Raw genomic sequence first — 24,961 nt, forward strand, 5'->3', positions numbered from 1 at the left:
TATTTTTTATTCATTTATTAATAAACTAACTTTACAAATTTAATAATAGCAGAACAATAATATTCCGTATTTCTTTTCATTCATAATAATATGATCATAATTCACCATGACTCATCGTACTTTACGAATATAATTATATGATTTTAAACATAATCTAGAACGACAGTGAAAGCAACTTACAGAAAGTAATGCACAATAAAAATTGAATAGTTTGAAAAACGTCATAAAATTGCCAGCAACAAAAAAAAGAATTACAGGCATTTCATTATGTTTGATTCTCCTATATTGTATCGGACACGTGGGCGTCCTATTAACAACACGAACTAGAAAAAAATATTACAATAACGTAAAATTAAATTTTATTGTATCAATTCTTTTAATAACTATTTTCTGCAATGTATTTACAAGTCATATAATGTTTACATACCAAAACTATAAGCTATCTCGTGTGTGGTGTAACACCTATGCTATATTTATAGTGTTAAAATCTATTTGTAGTTTCTCTTTCATAGTACATACATAAATGTATAATATAGATATTTTATCAGCATAAATTACTATCAATTAGTCGAAAATAATAATAATAATAATAAACAAAAACAAGAAACTAGAAGGATTACTATACACCCATATACACATCTATCTGAGAGTTCATCCACTAGAATTATATGGTACAAGCTTGCGTATCGCACGTACATCTATATTACAGTATAAGGCTTTGCATTCCTACGATACGGTACGGTCGTGCGAGCGGCCGAGGCCGGCGCGTACCTATTTACAACTACTCCCAAAAAATCGGTTTCAAATATATAAAAAAAAAAAAACAATCACTTACGCGTAACATATATTAATTTCCCCATCTATACATAAAAATTTACAAGAGATTGTACATCAGCCGAACGGTAAACTAATAAATTTATAAAGATAAAACAAAGGGTACACGCGATATCGCCGGCTGCCCAACGCCCACTGACAACGGCTCCTCTAAGCTACAGTAATGCACACACCTCTGTCCACGGCACACGTTATAGGGCACAATTTTATCAGGCAATTATATTTCTTAATTCATATTATATTCCAATACACTATACATACTACGTACACACTAACAGTTTGTATTGTAGCACTATCACTGCTCCAACTACAATAGAACTTTTAAACGTCAAAAAGTAGAAAGGGGGAGGGGGGTTTACGGTAGAAAAATAAAGTCACTATCAGGTCAATACGAGAATGCCTCTGACTAATACCGTCCCAGGCAATAAAATAAAAAAAAAAACAAAAACTGCTCACAAATTGACAGAGCGCCTAATAAATACTGCAAATACATTCGCCAGTTAAACTGTAGATAAATCTGTCAAAAACATGCTGTAAACTAAGTCACATCCACGAATTATTGCTTTGCGTATTCATCCAGTTAAAATTAGAAATCACAAATGTAAGAAGCGAACATGTTCATCATTATGGAGAAAATTGAGGCCAATAAATTTTGGAATTGCACCTTTTGCGTATCTTCCATATAGAAAGAGGACGTAGCTTATAGAAAGGGATGCTAAATATAAACGAACTATCCCCATCCCACTTACCGAGCCAAGAAACTGTATCTCAAAGAGAATTTACTGGCATCAATTCTGTGATCGTATTGCAATGTCAATTTCATTTCAAGCTTATTACTTATTACAATTTTATATTAAAACAAATAAAAAGCAGCAAGATTCAATTTTGACGTAACAACCATTTTCTTTTACGCATCGTACTGTTAGTACATAAAATGATGAACATGGCATAACTTTACAAATCTATGCTTCACTAAGTGACTGAATTAAAAAAATTGTGATCAATAAATATCTACTAGCATCTAATTAAGAAACTAATAGTTTTAAAATACATTTCTTTTATTTACAATGCAAATAAAAAGCTAATCATTAAAAATGCCTAATAATTTCACTGGTAGGATCGTTTCTTTTTTTTTTTAATACATAGACGGGTATCTGTGTCAAAGACCGAGGAAAAAACAAGTTGGAAAGTACAAGAGGCATCAAAATAAAATAGATTAGTATACTGGAAGCCCAAACAGACAAACTGTTGAAACACTCAGTCACAATTATTATCTTTTTTTACTATGAAATTATCCGTCAGTTTCACATATTAATTATAATTATTGGTCGTGAATTATCTTATTTAAATATGCTAAAGTTATCGTTATAGCAGCCAGTGTTTTGATGGAATGACGCCATGGTTATTTAAATTATGTTTCAAATATTTTGAAAATGGAATTAGAAATTTTGCGCTGAATATTTATTATATTTTTTATTAGGATAACATTTTATTAGATAATACTTAAATGTTTTTGTAGTTAATTAACTTAATCTTGTCACATAGAATGCAACTACCTAGTCACATAAATAAAAAAAAATACTTGATAATAACAACATGGCGCCCTCCCGCCAAAACCTATAAAACTACGCGGCGTTGACGTCCCAAACCGACGTCACGACGTGCAAAAACGTATGAAAATATCTTTTTAAAACTTTATGCATTTATTTCACATTTATATCTCTCGGGTATTACTCTATTAACGATGTGCCTATAAGTCGAGTGCTCTTTTGTACAATAATTACAACTCTATTCGCTAATAAACTAAGGCGTCCGCGGCGTAACATTCACAGTTACGACCCGGCAATGATACACTGACATTATGCCTTAAAATTACTCGAATGAAATAAACTTATTTATAAATTGCGTGCGTAGTATAGTGAATGGTAACATGATTTGTTCACTAAATAATATAAAAAAGTCGTAAAAATAACGTCGCATTTTATATGAAAGTATACGAAGTCGCATTCTATTTCACGGTTTAAAAATAGAATCTAGTAAAACTAACTGTTAAAAAATATTAAGTTAGTCTTGCTAGAGTTTAACAATGAGAACGGTATGCAACTTCCTAGCAATATGTGAGCATCATACATAATGTTCATTGAACACAATGTATTTACATAAACAACGCAAACGGCCGATGACTTGATTTGTACTTGGCGTTTCGTTAAGGTGCAATATTAAAAAAAGGTTAAATTGATTGCGATACACTCGTAGAGCCCGAAATAATATAAAAATGACTATTATGGCTTCTTGAGGATATTTTTTTTTAATTTAAAAATAATATAAAAATACCGAAACTCCGTGAACACGTTAGCTTAGTTGATTTATAACTTCTACTAAAAAAGAGAAAAAATCTACCATATGCTACTACAATAAAATGGCAACAAATTTCGAACGAATGGTACGAACATGTAAACCACAGATGATCGCACGTTCTCTAAATTTTATGAGATTCATAAAATAATCGATTATATTGCTAGAAAGCGTGCAGTCGATCGATTAAATGTAGTATTAAATCACGATTGTCATTTTAAACAATTACAATGGTACCTCAATACACGAGTGCCCTAATATACGAGTGTTTTGAGATACGAGAAATCCTACATTACACCGCTGCACACGACCTCAACATGCGGGGTCGAAGTTGGTGTCTAACAGTTTCTCCCACCTCAGACTAAAAAACACTTAACAAAAACAACCGAGGTGGTTTTATGGGAGTACGAATTAATGGCATTTTAAATAAATTCAATGGGAAAAATTACTTAGAGATACGAACAAGGTTACGGAACGAAATAAACTCATATGTCGAGGTACCACTGTATTAAATATTTATTTCGGGTCTACTTAAAACATGATTCAAGATTTCATAATTAGTCAAAATTTATAAAAAAAAATTAATAGATATACATTAACAGTGATATAAAAAAGTGGAAATTAAATAAATTAACTAAGAAGTCAAAAAGATAACAGGGGAACGCGTGTATAAAGAGTGCCACCCGTTACATCGGTCGCCGCGTTCGCTTCCCATTCTTTTTACTCTTTCTACCACGGACATGGATGTTATTAGATATCGCGCAAGTGTATACGTGCCAGATTTTTTATTTAAGTTTTTAACAGAACTTAATGGGACTAAATTTCATTCGGAGTTTACTGCATGAGCATGTAAAAAAAAAACACATTTTAACAAAAAGTATTACAAGCGACATTTTTGAAACAACTTGGCATAGAAGAATTTTTTATCAAGAGCTTCTATACAAGACAGAAAGTAGACAAAATATGGCACGCTTTTTGTATACACACTGTGAGTATTCATCACGCACCTTCTAATTTACTGAATTATACATTTCTACGTAGTTCTCTTTTAGTTTCCATATTTTATAGAAATGCGGAAACAAATCACAGTACATATTAACTTTTAGGCTAAGTTCACACGGCAGTACTACACATTTTTTACACATTAAATTCAGCTATAAATTTTAATAATATAAAAACAAGTAGCATACTGTAGTCGTTTTAAAGTGCATAGACCAAACATATTAAGAGCTCATTTGGTTTGTTTGACAAATTCAGTGAGCATTCTATATACATATTTAACTGTATATGTGATAAAGTAAACAACAAGTAACATTTCTTTACTGCATTATCACTACTCAGTAAAATATATCATGTAAAAAAAAAAGTAATAGTGCGGTGTGAGCGAGGCCTTACTTTCATATAGATTGCGATACTTGCGCCATCTATGTCCACGTTAATGTCTGTTTCAAGTGAAGGACGTGTCTTCGTACAGCCACCGGAGGAGCGCGAGCGTGGCCGGCGGTGGCGGGGGCGGGGGCGGCGGCGGCGGCAGGGGCGGGGGCGGGGGCGGGGGCCCGGGGGCCGGGTGCGCGGGTCAGTCGAGCAGCAGCAGCGGCAGCGGCAGCGCGGGCGCGGGGCTCAGCTCCGCGCGCCGCCGCCGTCACTTGCCGTCGCGGGACGTGCGTCTCCGCCGGACCGCGCTAGGGGCCGGGGTGCCTTCGCCGACTGCAAACAGAGATAATACTCTTATGCCATGTACAGATGATAGAGGGTTAGAGAGAGGAGTGTTAGACAAGGGGGAGTGCACGACCGAAATATGGGCTCTAGCAAGTGGGTCAAGATTTCCCCTAAAAACTTTTATGGTTAATTCCTTGTAACCACTCACCGTCACGTGGGCCGTATGCTTGATTACCACCTGTGGTATAAAAAAATGGCTATAGTAAGCGAACTGATTTGACTTGAATCTTCAATTATCATTTCTCATTGGTAACCCGCTAACATACACCAATAGTTTTTTTTTATACCACTGAGGTGACAAACAAGCATAAAGCCAACCTGACGGTAAACAATTACCGTATCCTATCAATGCCTGCAATACCGGGGGTATTGCGCACGCGTTGCCGACCCTAAAGAAACCTCTTTAGTTCCCTTTTAAAGAACCTCATGCTGTAGTTTCTTGGAAAAACCTCGGCATAAAGCTCATTCCATAACCTGAGTGTTCGTAGGAGAAAAAATCTCTAAAACTGTGTTATATGCAATCATCTAGGCTCTAGGGTATGAGGATGAACACCTGTCGATGGCGAGCTGTTACGATGTAGTGCAAGCATCTTTACGTTACACAAAAACTGTAACTGTCACCGAAGACTAGGCATTTAGTTGTTCGTTTTAATCATTCCCACTTACTATTAAATTTACTATATGGGATGGAAAAGGTTATAGGCAAACTTATCCCGGCCACGTGGACGAAATTGCAGGTAAAAACTAGTTATTTATTCTTTATTGCACAATAAAACTTTGTACAAGTGGCGAGATTAATGCCATATGGCATTCTCTACCAGCTAACCATGTTATGTAACAATTCATACTTGATAATGCACTCGTGTGCTGACCAGGGTGGCCATGCGTACGTGTTTGATTACGCCAAAGTAATACCAAACATTGATTACTGCTATTATAGTTCTGCGAATCTCTCGTCCGATACGCCGAACAGCGAGCTAGCTAGATAGTCGACACCCATTGATAAGCCCGCGACGTGAGCGCGTGCAGGAATGTTGACAATTGTAATCTTGTACTTCGGAGTAACTGACGTATCTTATTATGACGTCACTATGAATTTGTTCTGTTATTTTATCACACGTTTTTTGTGAATGATTAAAATATCTCCTGATTAGTTGATTGTAATTATTTAATTCCAATAACATTACATTTTAAAACTTCCCTTAATCGCAGTCGACCACGATTTCGTCCACGCATATTTTCCGACACGTGTTTCACCTTTAATAATAACAATAATCAATCTTCAAATATTGGCAGTCGTACACATACTAATGGTAGCGGAGTTAAATAAAAATATATTCAAATAACCAGTGGCATCGACTTCTACAAAAGAAAACCTAATTCAGTAAATTATTTTAAATGATTTATTATTATTTAAAATATAATTAATTTAAAATATCTCTCGAAGTTTTTAATTACATATCAATAGGGGTTCATATCATAATATACAATGATTTTCCAATCATTTGCAAGTGTCATTTTATGAGAATAAATTCCTTGGTATTTTTCTTGGGTTTAAAGGTACCATTTGAATAGCCTTCAGATGTGGTGAATAATACTTAAAACGCATAACGCTGCTGCTATGGATGAGCTTTTTTTATGCAACTTAGATTGGTAAACAAGCTGACGGCCCACCTGATGGAAAGTGGTAACCGTCGCCTATAGATATGAGCAGCACCATGGACATAACAGAGTATACTGTTTCGCCCATAATACCCCCCCATGCGTTCCCATTCCTGAGGACTCAGGTGTTATTCCTCTGTACCCTGTAAATTCATTGTCATATCGCACCCTTCACACCGAAACAGCCATGCAAACACAACTGCTTCATGGTAGAAACACGAATTAGACAAAGGTCCTTCAAGCAAATGACTTTTAAATTGTAAAAAAAGATTGTGTTCCACAAAAAGAAAAACCGACTTTAAATATGGCAAAATCACTTATTTTAATTTAAAAACTAAACTACTGAACTAATAGAATTTTTATGGTACCAATTTGGATCCATAAAAATATAATATATAGATATAAGATAATTTTACTATAAACTCATAGTTGTATATGATCGTTATAAAATTCATGCCAGTTATTATCCAAAATTTTTATGTTACAATCAATGTAATCCGAAGACTTCTTGTATTGGCTGCCTTTTTTTAAATTATTATAAAGTTGGTAGACAGCTTCAATTATTTGTTGCTGATTAATTAAAACATTTTTCATTGTGGAATCAATTTTTACATAAGTCTTCTGTTAAATAAAAATTATTGATAAATCTTGATACTTGATAGGACTTGATAAATCTCATGAAATGCTTAATAGCTTCTTGATACTTGTATTGCTGATTTTCAGTCAGTGTTCCAGCAACCTTAGTACAATATATATGCCTTCTCAATTCGACTGGTGAGATTCGCTTGTGGGAGACTAGTCAAACCGATTCACTATTGCATAGGAGATACATATAGTACATTACTGCAGCGGCCAGCAACTGACGACTCACGTATGTGTGCCTCGGCTACGCCTCGGCCCACATTTGCACGTTCGTCCATCAATGCCTAGTTGTGGCCAAGGCTTGTATAGTACTTTTCTCGAACAATGCGCGGAAATCAAAAATCACAATTTTACTTTTTAAGTTCAATGACTAATAAAGAACAATAATAATTTTTCACGCGTCATAATGTTCCTTTGTTTTTTTTTCAATAAACAGCTTTCTATTTGCAAGCCAGTTCAAAATTTAAATAAAACCTTGTATTAGTTATCTCCTTGGTAGCCATGTTTCGAAGTAAAAGGTTATTCCATTTTTAAATTACAGGACAGATATGAGTTTACATAGTAATTTATCTGGCCGCAAAACACAACAGATATGGCTTTTCATACAACTTTTGCCGGCCGCTGCCCGCTTGTATCTGCCCAGTACGGTAATTTTGATTTATCTCTAAGAAGATTGTCAAAATAATGCTCACATTTCCAAGCATGTTTGAGAAAAAACATTTAACTGACTGGCTTCCAAGGTCCATAAAGATGTAGGAGTTTGTTCCTACGCCTTTTCTTGAAAATGATAAACTCCTTGTTGGTGATTTAAAATATTAAAATTTATTAATATTTAATATTTTTTTTTATTTTTTACAACACAGGGGGCAAACGAGCATGCGGCTCACCTGATGGTAAATGACTACCGCCGCCCATGATCACCCACAACACCAACGGCATTGCAAGTGTGCTGCCGGCCTTTTAAAAAGGTATATGCTCTTTTCTTGAAGGTTACGATTCGGAAATACTGCTGCTGGAAGTTGATTCCGAAGAGTGGTTGTGCGTGGAAGAAATTGCTTTAAAAAACGCTCGGTGGAAGACCGCCACTCGTCCAGATGGTTGGGATGAAACTTTAGTTTATGACGGGTTGAACGGTGGTGAAAATCAGCAGCAGGTATCAATTCGAACAATTTCTCAGAGCAATTCCCATAATAAATTCGGTGCACAGATATGCAACATCTCTGCGCAGTTTCAGTGGATCAAGTCGGACAGTAAGGCGCTGATTATCAATAATTCGAGCCGCCCGACTTTGAATGCGGTCTAACGGAAGGAGCTGGTACTGTGGCGTTCCTGCCCAGAGGTGAGAGCAGTATTCCATATAATATTGATACGGATACGAACTTGATATTGATACGGTTTTAGACAAGCGCAGTTGACTCGGTTGACAAACGCGGACAAAGATTAATTAAAATTATTGCCATAAAATCAACGGTGCCAATGATTAAAATGAGCAAACTTCTCATTTTAATGATTACCCTCCAATTAAAATTAATTTGAAAGTACATATTATAACTTTTTGTATAGTAAAATTGGCTCGAGAACAAGAAAAAAAACAATTATAACTCACCGGCACTCCTCGTTTTCCGTCTGACGGGCGTGTTAGTGGGCGGCGCAGGCGGCGCGGGCTGCGCGGGCGGCGCGGCGGCGGCGGGCGCGGGGCAGGGCGCCGGCGCGGCGGGCGGCGCGCCCGGCGCCGGCCCGTGGCGCACCGAGCGGCGCGTGCCCACGCCCTCGGGCCCCTTGGCGGGCAGCTTCGCAGGCCGCGCCCCTTTGCCGCCCTTGCCACGCACCTTGCAGATGAGCGGCTCGTCGCTGTCGCTGTCCGAGTCCTTCTTTTGCTTGCCGGCGGCGCCGGGCGCGGTGGGCGGCCGCTGCCCGTCGACGCGCCGCGGTTTTTTGCGCTGCTTGCCGGCCCCCGCGAGCCCCTCCTCGCCGCCGAAGCCCTCCGACTCGCGCCGCTTCCGCTTCGGCACGAGCTTCGGGGCGGGCGCGGCGGGCGCGGACGCAGATGTGGACTGAGGCGCGGGCGCGGGCGCGGCGGCGGCCCGCGGGCTGGTCTTGTCGACGGAGCCGCCGCGCAGGCAGTTGCGCTGCAGCGCGGGCGAGTCGGCGCGCTCGAGCTTGGCCAGGCCGGGGCTGAGCCGCGGCGTGCGCGGGCCGTCGGCGGGGCTGTTCATCTTGCTGCTGGAGCGCGTGCGCACGCTGCTGCGCGCGACGCGCTCCAGTGCCGACGGCGACGGCGACTCGGGCCGCCGCCCCGCGTACTCCTGCGGCGGGATCTCGATCAGCAGCTGCTCGAGTAGGCTCTTGTCAGGAAAGTCGGCCTTGAGCGGGAGCCGCTTGATCTTCGGCTCGGGCTTCTCGTCGGTAACGCGGCGCTCGTCGGTCTCGCCGTTCGCAGCAGCGATCGGCGGCTTCTCGTCCTTGACATCGGGCGCGTCGGCGCAGACCTTCTCCTGATTTGAATACGTGTAGAGTGGTGGCGACACCCTGCTCGGTAGCGGGTCAAAGTCCTCTTTCTTTGGAGATGCGGAGTCCTTCCGGTCCGCCAGGGCGACGTCGGTCTCGGAGTCGTTTCTCTTTGCGGGTGCGCCGCCCTCGCTCCCGTCGACGGCCTGACCCTGTTTCTCGTCATCCCTAAGAATGGGCGTCGGTTCCCTGGTGCCCTCTTTGGTGTGCGAGTCGTCCGGGGGACGGCGCGGCGCGTCATCCCCGTTGATGTGGTCGGCGTGCATCTTGGCGAGTGCGGCCTCGATGTCCCCGAGGTCGTCGATGTCCGGCGGACCGGGATCGTAGTGTGGTTGCCCCGTCGCCAGCGACAGCCGCTCCAACAGCTCGTCAGACGGCGGCGGGGGGTCGATCACACCTATTATCCTCTGGACTGACGTGGGACTAGTCGATCGAGGCATATCTAGTCGTTCCTTTCTCTGCGGGCCCGGCGGTGACTGGCTGGCCTGGTTGGGCGACTTCTCCGACAGCGCGTCCATAGACTCGATGCCGGAGTCCTCGCCCTGCGCCTGCGAGTTAGGCGAGCGATTGCCGAACTTGTCGTCAGGGCGCGCGGCGCGCTCGGCCATCAGCTTGCAGTAGGACTTGTCCTTGGGCCGCTCCTTGCGCCGCGGGGACGCAGCCCCGGAGCGCTGCGAGACGGCAGGCGGCGGCGAGTCCACGCGGCTCGTCGCTATCGTGCCTACGTTGGTCGATCCAGGAGGATCTGAAACATATACCAACATGAAGCAAGTTTAGCTACTGTCGTATAATTATATTTTTAATATATCAATGATTTCATATATGGTTTATAGGAAACGAAAATATACGCTATCAATTAAGTAAACTATAATTTACCTGAGTTATCTCAACGTACCTATAGCCCAGGTTTACATAAATGCTAGCATTAATTCCTATGTCTTATAAATCAAAAATCATGTAACCCGAAAGTTTAAAAGTTGATTTAATATATGTAAATTAATTTAACCTACTTTTAAATACTTTACACAGCATTTTTTTTTTATTAATTTACCATTAGACTGTTTGATAAACACTATTCATCCATCCAACTTCCACAAAAACCTAGGTGCAGTAGGTATAGTAATAAAGGATTGAAGAAATGCATTCCTGACTACTCAGAGATACAAATAGAACCTAACCTTTACCTACGAGTGAAACCTATCAGGATCAAGATAATAATTTAAGAAAGTAAAAATTTAAATATACAATTATATACAAGTTTTTGTACATAATTGTATATTTAAGAAGAAGATGGCAACACTGTTTGTTTCTTGTAAATAAATAAATAAACAATAATTTCATGATTAGAAAGTTTAAGTGCCAACAAACATTAGCATAACATATTAAATATCACATTTAAAAAAACAAGAAAATTTAGATAACAATAGTATCGATTCCAAAGTGGCATTTTTCTAAATTCCTTTTAACCTAATAATATTATTATTCGATAGTTTTCCAAAATTACTGTTTTATGGATCATCATAAAATAAACTTATGATATTTTTTATTTAAATCTATTAGAAAATCAGTTGCTTCGAATAAAAAATTCACTGTGATTTCAAATTGTAATTTTAATTTTAGAAATCGGTTTAGTGATATGGCGCCTCAGAAACGACCCTAATATATAATTTTTTTTTTTATTACAGTATATACACTACCACTCAAAAATATTTGGCCACCTGCGTTTTCTTTAAGTTACAAACAATACATTCTAAAGAGATCATTTGTTGAGTTTCATTGTTTGTATAACACCGCAAAATACTTATCTACTGTACAATAGTAAACAATTTATTGTTATTTGCCCACTTCTGGTCATAAAACCATAATAGTGTTATTGTCGGGTTCGAAGTTAATCTTTGAACACGCAATTTAGTTTTGATTTAGTTAGTGAGCAATAAACACAAGTAAAATATAAAGTAACTACTACAAATCTTTTTACATTAGTTATCTGATGTCATTTGACCAGAAAACACGCTCTCCACAGCTCAGTACATAAAATCTACGAACATTTTTTGTTTTTCACTTGAGTTTTATTTTTTAAAGAAAATGGGTAAAACTAAGGAATATTCTCAAGAAAACAGGGGCATAATAATCGGCCTTCATAAATTTGGTAAAAGTAATCGTGAAATTTCAAGACTACAGAAAATACCAAGACAAATTGTTGACTACATCGTTAAGAAGTTTGTGGCTGAATTGTTACATAATAGGCTGCGGTTATTAATAGCAAACGAAATACACGATTAACTGCACCGGAAATAGCAGCACAGTTTAATGGAGATCGTGATAAACCAGTTAGTGTATCCACAGTTAAAAGAGAACTTTGTGACACAGTACTCAAGGAATACGTAGCGGTTTGAAGACCACTTCTGAAACCTATTAACAAAAATAAGAGACTCAATTGGGTGAGAGAACACAAGAATTGGACAATCTGGACGGACGAATCAAAATTTGCAATTTTTGGAATCAAACGAAGAGTTTTCGTAAGACGGCAGTCAAACGAAAGGATGAATGACGCTTGTACTGTGACTTCAGTTAAACAAAGCGGAGGGTATGTGATGGTTTGGGGCTATTTTGCTGGCTCCGTCGTTGGAAATCTTGTGAGAATACAAGGGAGTCTTGAAAAAAAGTTACAAAAAGATATTGGAAAATACTGCAATGTCTTGTGAAACTCATTTAATCGATCTGGGATTCATATTTCAACAGAATAATGATACGAAACACGTCAAGACTATGCAAAGACTTTTTAAAAGGAAAAGAACAAAAACAGGTGTTGAAACTCATAATTATGACCTTCACAGTTCCCTAACTCACCCCATAATAACTATTGTGGGATAAGCTGAATAGACAGGTACGAAAACGTCCCACATCTCAGGAAAACTTGTGAAAAAAACTGCATGAAGAAAAGCAGAAGATAACCAAAAAAACATTGGAGAAATTTGTAGCTAGGTTGCCAAAGCTTTGTGAGACTGACATTAAAAATAAAGATGGACACATAGATAAGTCCAAAATTTAAAACTAATATTTTTTTCCTTAGTCGAAATATGGCTAATATACATGTTAAAATAATTATGAAGTAATTTCACTCAAGCAGACTTTTACAGAATGTATTTTACTAGATGGTCAAATACTTTTGAGCGATACTGTATATACATATTTAAGTATTCTATCATAATTAAATCAGTACATTTCAAAGAGCTGTAGATTGTGCTCTATCTATGATTTAATGATATTGATTCATGACTGTAAATACAAGATTAGGAAATTTACTAACCAATATACATTTGCTTGCAAGGAGAAAAGTTTACACTAAATACTGAGGGCCTACCATGAAATGTTTTCCTAAATTTCGGAGCCAAACGAAACACAAATTTGATGTTAAAATTATATAATACATGCCGTTTGGAAATATTAAAAATGTTAAAATATCGTTCCTTTGGACTTTTATGGTAGTATGTATGACGAACGAAATGTTAAACTCCATTTATTGGTCTGATTTTGGTATAAACAAAAACACGAAATTGAGTCCGAAATTTCAGAATTTCATTTTATAGTAGACCAGCTGTTATCTAAAAATTAGCCTGTATTCTAGCGCTTGCTTATAGACTGTGGTTAAATTTGAAGGGGAAGATATGACAGTGAAATTACTGCGTGCAATGAGATGAGTCTTATTCTATTTCAATCATGTATAAGACTTTATAAATTATTAAACTATTATTATTATACAGTGGAATCCATTTATTATGACTCCGCCTATAATGACCAACCGCTTATTATATGATTAATTACATAGCGAAGTTTTTCATTTAAAATTCTTTATAACTAAGTAGAATATAATGACCTCGCTAATAGTAACATGTCGCTTGTTGAGACTCATTTTTAATAAATTGCGTCCAGTTATAGTGACCAACATGATTCCTAATATCTTCGGCAGTGTGTGCATGGTTTTTTTTTAAGTCTCAGTAGCGATGGGTAACTAGCCGAAATTTTAATAACTATACGGCCTTTACGATTAAAAAAAAGGTACAATAATAAAAAGAAAGGTACAATAATAGTCACAGAGGGAAACTTTGTAAAAAAATCGTTTGCTTGTGTACCTCTTTCTCATTCGTGTTTCAACTGTGAAGCAGTTGTATTTGCATGGCTGTATTTCGGTTTGAAGGGTGAGATATGGCGTGAATTTACAGGGTACAGAGGAATAACACCTGAGTCCTCAGGAATGGCAACGCATTGGGAGTATCAGTATTCAGTATGGGCGAAACAGTATACTCTGTTATGTCCATGGTACTGCTTATGTATTATAGGCGACGGTTACCACTTCCCATCAGGTGGGCCGTCAGCTTATTTATCATAGCTAAGTTAAATAAAAAAAAAATCTCTCGCAAAAAATTTGGGGTTGGTCATTCGACAATCTTAATGATTTTCAAAAACAATAAAAGACTGTTATTACAATACAAGGAAGAAAAATAAAAGCAAACAAGCATTACAGATTTCTAATGTAAATATTGAAAGATTATAAATACATATGTACTTATTATGTATAATTTCTTATTTATCTCTATTTTGTTTCTCTTAATTAAAATAAACATACACTACAAAAATAGGAGATAATTTATTTTTTACAAAATGGCGTGTTGGTTATTTCCCTCCGATGTCATTATAAACGGATTCCACTGTATTAAGACAACAATTTTGCATGCATATAGGTGAATTCTGTGACAGTTTGGCTAAAACGAAAATAGTAAGTGTTAACAACTATATACATCTGAGGCAACAAGTTACATTAAATAAAAACGATAACGAAGAAGAAATACTCGTAAATTTATATAAAACTACAATATTATGGACACACAAAGAGGTTACAATATAAAATTTAACCCTTCTTTGCATTAATTTTTTTATTGATGAAATCAAAGTCATATAATCAAAGTGATATAATTCATGTTTAAAATTAAAGGAAAAATGGTTAAAACAATAAATTTGGCAACTATGTTTTTTTTTCTGCAATGGACATTAAAAAATTAATCAGACACAATCAACTTAAAGTGAACTTGGTCTTTTATGTAAGTTTTAGGCATTAAATGTTATGATGGAAATTTCCACCAGTATGTAAAGAAGGTATAAAAATTGTAATATACATAAATGTATTCTACGTTGCATCGCATATGGATACCAAACATGGATACATATACACAAAATATATAAAACATAAAATAAATACGTGTCAAAGAACCATAGAAAGGAGAATTCATAAACTAAGAAAAATAAAAACCAAGAAGTACTGAAGTAAGACAAAGTACAAAATTAACAGATGCTGTACAAAATGCATTAAAACTGAGACCGAAGTGGGCTGGCCATGTTTCCCAATATATAAACCAAAGACGGACTATTCTATCAACGAAATGTTTGGAATCAGATGGAAATGGCAGACTAGAACAAAGATGGACCGATGAAATAATAAAAAATAGCTAGTAATTGGATGTAAACAGCAAAAATGGAACCAAATGGAGGAGACCTATACACAATATGGGAGCTCACATGCAAAATTCTACCTAATAAACTAACATAGATAATAAAATCCCTAGTACTAACCACAACTTGGTTAATACATATTGAAACTTATAAGGATATGAGAAATAAAGAGAATTTATTGTTATTATAAAATTAAATCTCCACTACTATATTATTAGATGTTGCGGGTTGTATTGAGACCATGAGGTTGGTAGAAACATATATTTCCAGTAACTTAGTTATAACTGACTCTCAACTGAATTATAACTGATAAAATTAAAAAATAAAAATTATTTTACATACTAAATACAAACACAGGATATTAAGACAAAAATGGTGGGGCGACACATTAACTTAGTAAGTACGTGCAGTGCTAAAATAACAATAATAATTAAACTTTTTAATAAACAAAAAAAAAACAATTTCTTTACTGCACTGCACGCATAATCATAGATATGCCTCCATAGATACACTCCCTTTAAAAAAGAAAAATATAAATTACATTATTTAATAATTAATACACAAAATTACCAAATTTAATATAAACCTGAAAGCGGCCTGAGTGTGTGACTTTTTGAGGTTAGTTATCATATGCTGACGAATGATATTCTTGTTCCGCTTCACCTGTGATTTCTTCGTCGTTGATCACAAATCCAAATTGCATTGCAGGAAGTCAGTGGACGCAGGTGGCTCAGGATCGTTCTTTACGGCAGTCTATGGGGAAGGCTTATGTCCAGCAGTGAACGGATAATGGCTGAAATTATGATGACGATGATCACAAATGCTGGCTAGAGTAGACCTATTGACACGTTTATTTCTTTATTACTATACACGCGGGGAACCAATATTAGGTTCCTAATAAACGTGCTGCGATCTGGTTCAATATCAAAGATGTACATTAAGAGGGACGAGGGCTGACCTTTAGCTGTGACGTAGTAAGCTGCATCCAGTAGGTACTTCTGTCTCTGCTGGCGGCAATGCTTGCGTCCAGGGCCTTGCAGCGCTTCTTCACGGCCAAATGTTGTCTCCGTCGTAAGATCAGCGAATGTGGACTGTATCAGTGGTGAATGATGGTCTATCCAGCGTGGATAGATGATAGGAAAACGATAGACGCTCAGCTACGGTGAAGCAGCGTCTCACGCGGTCAAGAAGAGTTGTTTCCACCCAGCGTGGGCGGATATCAGCCAATACGACGTAACCGTCCGACAGTGTTGCGTCATAGGCAGCTACGGTCATACTGGTATATGCAGCGAAAGAATAATGCGAGCGGGAATAACAAGAGCGTATATAATAAAAGAGCAGGGTAGATCAATTATAAAGTGACGGCGTCAACAATTACCTTGTTTTATTGTTATAAACTTTCAAAATATAGAATAAAATAGTCCTAAAATAGTCCTTCATATGGTGGTGTCGAACTAGGACGTAATCTATCGCATCTCTTGAATACATGTGTATAGTTCTTTAGCCGTGGATGAACTAAAATATTCCGTATTGAGCTTCCTCTTTCAGCAATGGCTGTTACTTTACTAATTCTTTATCTGTTTATCATAGAAAAACAATTGATGGTAACTTGATAGACGTACCATAAACGAGCTTTGCGGCGCAGCAACCAGTGTCTTGTCGATAACTGGAGCGTAGGCCGAAAAGAACTGAGGGTAACTCTCTTGTCCAATTTGTCGTGTTACCTGTGGCAATCAATGCTGTTTTCATCGTTCTGTGTAATCTTTCAACCTTGGCATTCGATTGAGGACGATATGGTGAAGTACGATTTTTTTCGAAATGTTTCAGGTTCAAATTGTCGTCCTTGGTCAGTAATAATATAATCTGAACATCCAAAATAACAAATCCATACTTCGTAAACTACTTTAGCGAGAGTTTCTGCAGTAATGCACTAACTGGAAAAGCTTCCGACCAAGATGTCCAGCGGTCGATTACAGTAATTATATAACGCATATTCTGTGACGTAGGCAATGGTCCTACGATATCAATTTTTATATGTGCGAAACGCTTCGCTGGCAAATATTTTCCAAGCGGCCAAATTCAATGTCTATGCACTTTTGTTTGTTGACAGTGTAAGCATGATTCACACCACCTGTTTATATCTGTATTCATGTTTGACCAAATTATAATTTCTTCTAATTAATTTTCTCGTTGTTTTTGTATCAGAGTGGCTCAAGTTGTGGTAACTGTAGAATATTTTTTTAAATTGTGGCAAATATGGACGAACAACTTCAGTGGAAATATCGCAATATAGTTTGTTGTTTAAATTCGGAGCTCGAACAAGTGATAAACACAACGACTGATTCTGTTTAAGTTATTGTAGTTGGATATAGTTTTGTTGATTATTTTTTTTTCTAAATCGGATAAATCGATGTTTGGAAGTGAAAATGTTTATATGATTCGTGACAGAACGTCGCCAATTGCATTATCTTGTCTGCTTACATGTTATATACCGGCGCTGAATTGTGATATGTAATCCAGATATATAATTTTTCTCGGGAGTATTAGCTACCGAAATTTTCTTGTTGTTTGGTTTATAGCCAGTAAAAATTGTGAAAACACGACATTCAATTAATCTTCTGAAGTGTTTTATCGCCATATATATATTCCCAATAGCTCTCTCTCATATGTAGAATATTTAGTTTGTGTTTCTGTTAAGAATTTGCAGAAAAAACAATTGGTTTCCAATTTTGATTTACCCTTCGTTGTAAAACTGCGCCAACGCATTTTAAGGCGGCATCGGTCATTAATATTATAATAATTGTCCATATTTGTTACCTCGCATATGTCTTGCTTGCATTTTTCAAAATTTGTTCTGCTTCCGTATTCCATATGATTATTGTATTATCATTTTTCTTGGAATTAATTAAAAATATATTAAGTGAAGGTTGATGTTTGACAGCAAGGTTTCGCGCGAAGAAATTTTCCCGCGGTCAGCTTCTCTTATTTTCCTTAATAATTGGGATGGTTTTTGAAGTCCCATATTTATTTCTGAGAGTAACTTATGAAAACGCTGCTGTTCAAATGCTATGAAGAGAGTCTTCATAGCATTTGAGTAGCCTTTCTTTAATTTGAGAATACTTATTTTGTGACATCGAATTATTTAATCACTAATTTGATGTATAACTCTTTGGACAATTTTGATATTACAGTGTGCAATTTGTAGTCGTCGCCTTGTTTTTGTGGGGCAATTATGGCTTCAAATTGCGAAAACCAGAGACGCGATGAGTCGGTCCAAAATTGCGGTGGTCACTCAACGATAGTTATTGATGCGACCAGATTTGTAGATGAGTCAAGTCTCATTTAAAAAAATTCCTAATTAGTTTCTCTTGGAATGGCAAGCAAAGGACTAGCTATTTGTAGAACTTGTGTTAGTTTGTTATTAACCAACGATGTGCCTTTTGAATTTCCAGCCAGTGAGACCCGCTTGTGGGAAGCTGGTGGAAATGTACACATCGTTGGCGGTCTGTTATATATGACGCGCTAGTTCTCTAATCTCTTTCTATTTCTACTCGTCGTCGGGCAGCTTCGGATCACGTCGGTGTCACCAACGTTGCGGGTTGTATTGAGACGACGAGGTCGGTAGAGATGTATATTTCCAGTGGTTTAGTTATAACTGTCTCTCAACTGAATTGTGACTGACAAAATTAAGAAATAAAAATTATTTCATATATTAAATATCAATACAGGAATTAATTTCCTGTATTTGTATGACAAAAATGATGGGACGACACATTAACCTAATACGTGCAGTGCAAAATTAACAATAATTAAATTTCTTAATAAACAAACAATTTCCTTAGTGCACTGGATCTATAAATATAAATGTGACTCCATATTAGACTATGATCGATCAATTCTGAGGCTGCAAGTATGTGTGATGCAGAATTGTCGTCTAAGTAGAGTGTATTATAGCATACATATAAGTTTTTTGCACAAAATTTCTAGAAGACCTCTAGATTAACCAAAGAAAATCACAAGAAATGTCGATATTGCTAGTGTTATACTATCGATAACATACGATACCGATATTCGACACCTCTAACTTTTTACTTGATGGAAAGTGATAACCGTTATCTATAGACATGAACAGTACCATGAACATCATAAGATACACTATAATGTCCATGGCTTTCCTTATTTTTTTTTTTACAACACAGGGGGCAAACGAGCATGCGGCTCACCTGATGGTAAGTGACTACCGCCGCCCATGGTCACCCACAACACCTACGGCATTGCAGGTGTGCTGCCGGCCTTTTAAAAAGGAATATGCTCTTTTCTTGAAGGTTATGTTGTCGTATCGGTTCGGAAATACTGCTGCTGGAAGTTGATTCCAAAGAGTGGTTGTGCGTGGGAGAAAGTACCTTGAAAAACGCACGGTGGAGGACCGCCACTCGTCCAGATGGTTGGGATGAAATTTTAGTTTATGGCGGGTTGTACGATGGTGAAAAACTGCAGCAGGTATCAATCCGAACAATTCTTCAGAGCACTTCCCGTGATAAATTCGGTAGAAGATGCACAGAGATGCAACATCTCTACGCAGTTTCAGTGGATCGAGCCGGACAGTAAGACGCCGATCGTCAACAATTCGAGCTGCCCGACTTTGAATGCGGTCTAACGGAAGGAGTTGGTACTGTGGCGCTCCTGCCCACAGGTGAGAACAGTATTCCATGTGTGGCCTCACTTGAGCTTTATATAGTTTCAGGCGGTTTTCTGGCGTGAAATACCGTCTCACCCTATTGAGTACCCCCAACTTTTTGGAAGCTATCTTAGCTTTTTCCTCCAAATGACCGCAAAACTGGACGTCGCTAGATATATCGACGCCAAGAATCCCCAGACTCGACTTATTATCGAGGGAAGTGTCCTGAAAGTGAGGAGATACGACAAACGGTGTCTTTTTTGCGGTGAACGCGCAGACTTGTGTCTTCTTAGGGTTAAAGTGAACAAGATTGCGTTCACCCCAGATCGAAACTTTATCGAGTGAAGTTTCGATTTCAGACACAAGTCATGTCAAGTCATATGTTGTCATTCTTGAGCACTATAGTGATATGCATTCATACTCCGCAATTTTCACAGCCATATTCCTTCAAACCAAAAGTATGCATTGGCCAAAACCAAGTCACTTTAGGACATATGTCTGGATGGGGTACAGATGTTTTTTTACAAGTCTCTTTTTGATTTTTGCATCCTTTACATATTTGGGGCATCATTAACGAAAATCACCCAAACAAGCTAAGAACGGTGATGATAATATCCTCCTCTTATGAAACCCCTACTCAACTATGGGACTTTAGTAAAATTTTATTTTTAAAAGAGACTAACAAAAAGGCATGATAGGGTCAGCAACGTGTATGCAATACCTCACAATATTGGAACAATACCCAACAGAATTGCTTATCATCAGAATGCTTATAAACTGAATGCTTATTTGTCACCTCAAAAGTATAAAAAAGCATAAGTTTGCTTTATTTTTTAAATTCTCTTTACTATATCCATAATCTAAAAGGCCAGGAACGTCTGAAAAAGGCTTGGTGTAATACTTATTAAAAAGGAACCTACTGTGTGAAAATTATTTATAACAGCAGTTATATACAATTCTGAGAAATTTATTTGTATATTTTTTTTATATTCTTTATTAATAGAATACCAACAACTAAAAAATTTCATGATAAAAAACAACAGTAAATACAAAAAGCCAATTACAAATTTACACAAAAACAAGATTTAACTAAATTTCAATGCAAATTTGAAAAAAAATAGTGACTGAAATGAAATATTTAGTATTTTATTAAAATAGATAGTTATACAGTAGACCCATATATAGTGGGACCTTTCATTCAACTAACGTCTAAGAGATTAATATGAGTTATGTGAATATGAATTAATAATTATATTTATTACAATGTACCATACCTGCACAGGAACTATGGCTGGTCTTCCTCTTCTTCTCAGAAGTGAGCAGTCCATTGGGTGAGGTAATTGCACTTTCGGCGAGTGTTCGTTTTAATTTATTGTCTGTTTCGCGCCGTTCTAACTTACAGTCCTCCTCGTTCATGGTTCTTTCAAAGCACTTCAGCAGTCTGCTTTCCAATTCACTAGCACCTTTCACATTGTCACTATTTGTGTCTAATTGCACTGCTTTCCCACTTTCACTGGGCTTGATATCACAATTTGCACCATTATCTACTTTCGCTGGTAACTTCTTCTTAATTTCATGATTGTTGGGCTCTCTGTACCCCTCGTTTTGGGCATATTTTCCCTCTTTTTCCAACATATCGTTCCTCCATTCCTTGTCGCGTTCTTTCTCTAGAGATTTCCCATCAGTCAGTAACTTTGACTTTTTCTTCTTTAAACTGTCTAAAGGAACCTTATTGTTCAGCTTGTAGTCGTGCGATTTGGAGACGATATGCGCCGTCTTCGATATCGACTTCATTCTATACACGACATTGTTATCACCCGTTATCTCTGTCTTCCCCGTTTCGCCCTCGTTATAGTGGTTGTTCAGCTTTATACTCTTGACTAAATACTCATCAGTCTTGTTCTCAGTGCTGTCACCTGACTTTGATGCTAATGACTCTTCAGAATCTCTCCGATGTACTTTCTCCTCGCCTTCTAGGGTTTTTCTGATTTTAATCTTTTTTGTGTGCAATTCGCCTTGGCTAAACTTCTTCTTCTCCTTCTTTGAATTCTTTATCACTGCTGAATGACCTTTGAGGCGTATATGTAGTGGCGGAACTCTAGGCACGCTCTCTTTTGGCTTCTCACCTTTAGATTGCTGATTGACAAAGCTTATATCAGCTTTGTACACAGGCTCGTTTTTATCCAATTTTAACCTCAACTTTATCGATTCTTTTTCCCCGGGCGGCGACTTCGGCGCTTCACTGCCAGGCGTAGCAGGTTTAGCGATCGCCGGTCGCGGTAAGGCAACTTTGGTCTTCCCATCTTTAACTATTTTATCTTTCAACGTAGCAGGTTTCTCTTTTGCTCCCGGCATTTTAAGATTCCCGCTTTTCGGCGCAAACTTATCGTCTTTCTCTTTCTTGATGATTTTATTTTTCAATTTTGAATCATCTTCAGAACTTTTAGCATCATCCTCAGATATGGTCGATTTCGCTATCCCAAAGACTTCTGGCGTCTCAGTGGAGTTCTCTTTCAATTTGCACTGCGCGACTGTGACCTCCTCGATCTTTTTCTGCTCTTTAGGCGGTGGTGTATCATCGTCCCTCATCAACGTCTTGATCAGGTACTGTTTGCTTTGCTCCTCGATTTCCTGCGCGGTGGCTTGAGAGCCGACTGTCGCCGTTGAAACTGAAGTAGTCGCTCTCACTGGTAACCTCATAGGAGGAGGCATGGATGAAGATTGACTCAAGTGCGACATTCTGTCGGAATTTATACTGGGCGACATCGTGTAAGCATTAACCGTCGATTTGTACGGTTGGTGTGCGTGACTCAACACATGGTTGGGAGAAGTGTTTGTCGCAAATGCTTTGGACGTCGACTGCTGTGGAACTGGAGGAGGAGGCATGAAGTTGGACTCGCTGGCAGCCGCGAAAGAGTCCTTTGAAGGCACATCGCTCACATTCGTGTGACCACTAGTGGTCGGGTTACTGGTCTCTGGGTATGGACCATTTAAATTCGGACTGCTATACTGGACCCCCGTGATTTCCTGCAATAAAGAGTCCGGGGTGTGTTGTTCTGATGTTGTAGGTATCTGTTCCGGTTTCTGCGAATCGTAAATGTTGTCCAGTTTATTGTTATCTGCATTGGAGAGTTCGGAGATGGCTGATAGTTCCGAGATGGCGGTGTCATCGAGATGCAGGTCCCCTCCGAGGGTTGGTAATAGCTGATCTAAATCACAATTATCAGGCAAGTCCGGAAGATCGAGTGTATCCCGGTACGGCTCGTTCCAGTCCGGTTGCGACGCCGCCCGCTGCGTCGCAATATACTGCTGTTGAAAACGCTGGAACTCCTGCAATTAAAAAGCAATGAAGAAGTTATAATATTTATTCTAAGATTGGTTAAAACTTGAATAATATTATTAGGAGTTGTATTATGAAACAAGCTTAAAAATTCTCATTAATTTTGTAAAAAAAATATAATGTCTACATATATAGTAAATATTACATATAGTAAATACATTTAATGTGAAATTAAATCCACTTTTTTTTTTATTTTTCATACATTTGATTTTCAAGACAATTACGCTATTAAGCACCGGAGTAGATCCTCAAAACATTACATTATACTCACTTGAAACCTCGAACGAGTTTTCTGATCCATAGATGTGGTTGAAGGTGGTAGGAGAACCTTCAAATCTTCAGGAGTGAATCTCGCCTGTGATGCCGCTGGAGCGTTATGCGGGGGATGTGCAATGTGCGACGGGTGTGGGGGGTGCGACGGGTGCGGCGGGGCGGGGCCACCTACCCGCGGACGGGTCGCCGCCTGTCTGTACGGGGGCGGCTCGCCCGCAAATCCTGGCGGCGGAAACCTCGCCCGATTCATTACGGTCGTATTCGGCGCTCGATATGTAGCTACGGGAGATGTAGCTGGTACAGGGGTGGAAACCGGCGGACGGGGAGGGTACGCCCGGCGGACGAAAGGTGCAGGGCGCGTCGGAGGAGGCGCGCGGGGAGGCGGTGGAGGCAGGGAGGGGCCCACGGAGGGCGGGACGGGGGAAGGCGCGGGAGATGGCGGTGGGGGGAGACGGCTCGGCGGTCTTACAGCACGGTACTCGAACGGTGCCCGACCTACCGCTAATTCCACCTGTTAACCAATTACAAATAATAATTTTCATAAATTTTTAAATGTATATATATAAAACAGCATTCGGACTTTATTTAAAAAAAATTACATTCAAAATTACCTGTCCATCATCGAGACGATCCAACTTAGCCGGATGCGGCGGCGGTTTCGCCCTGGGTTGAGGCGCCGGCGCATCGTTCTGCAGCAAATTAACGAGCAGAGGGGACGACATGGCGACCGTGTGTGGCGTGGACGGCGCCGGCGGTACGGGAGAGGAGGCCGACGAGGGCGGGGCGGGGGGCGCAGGCGAGGGAGGCGGCTGCGCGGGGTACGGAGGAGGAGGGCCCGCGAACGCGGATGTCGACGGACGGACGAATAGCCCGTCTGCAGGCGGCCTAATACCACTCGACGGACCGCTCAAACCTAGGAACAATATGCAAAAGTTCAGGAGCATGACAAAAAGAAAAAAATTCTAGTGTTGTTGTTATGTAATCAGAAGAACTCGTGTGAAACTCAACAGCTATAACCAAGACTGACCTAGCGTATTCTCCTTGCGGTGTATAACCCTCGCTTGCGTCATGCTGCCGAACGGGAACTCGCAGCGGTCGGTGGTCGGCGTGGGGATGTTGTGCGGTATCTTGCCATCCATGGGGCAAACGGTGTTAGGCGACTTGAAGTTGTCGCGCGGTGGCGGCGGCGGCTCCGCGCTGGTAGACGCGCCGTCGTCCAGCAGCCGCCCGATGCCTCCGAGCCCGGCCAGTAGCTCCGGATTCGGCTGGGCGCGGGACGTGCTCGCATCTATGGTTTTTTTTTAATGAGTGATAAATAGTGACAAGTATTAACCCTCGCTAATAGATATGAACAGTACCATGGACATAAGCCTCCCCCATAGACTGCCATAAAGAACGGTCCTGACCCAAATGCATCCATTGACTCCCTGCAATGTAATTTC

The 24,961-nt window shown here is 39.1% G+C and overlaps 1 protein-coding gene across 3 annotated transcripts in view; it reads right to left on the minus strand.

The window, feature by feature from the left end:
- The window catches only part of LOC116412628 (microtubule-associated protein futsch-like), a 41,324-nt gene continuing 16,363 nt past the window's right edge, over window positions 1-24,961 (minus strand). For all 3 annotated transcript variants that reach the window (XM_052900313.1, XM_052900314.1, XM_052900311.1), the window contains 6 exons: window positions 24,547-24,807; window positions 24,131-24,432; window positions 23,518-24,030; window positions 21,181-23,236; window positions 8,819-10,465; window positions 1-4,896 (listed from right to left, as the gene is read on the minus strand). In XM_052900313.1, the coding sequence (XP_052756273.1) occupies window positions 4,832-4,896; window positions 8,819-10,465; window positions 21,181-23,236; window positions 23,518-24,030; window positions 24,131-24,432; window positions 24,547-24,807 (4,844 nt within the window). In that variant the 3' untranslated portion in view covers window positions 1-4,831. The remainder of the gene's footprint in view (window positions 4,897-8,818; window positions 10,466-21,180; window positions 23,237-23,517; window positions 24,031-24,130; window positions 24,433-24,546; window positions 24,808-24,961) is intronic.

This window comes from Galleria mellonella, unplaced genomic scaffold (assembly GCF_026898425.1).
Source record: "Galleria mellonella isolate WM207_F2 unplaced genomic scaffold, CSIRO_AGI_GalMel_v1 utg643, whole genome shotgun sequence".
Lineage (NCBI taxonomy): Eukaryota > Metazoa > Arthropoda > Insecta > Lepidoptera > Pyralidae > Galleria > Galleria mellonella.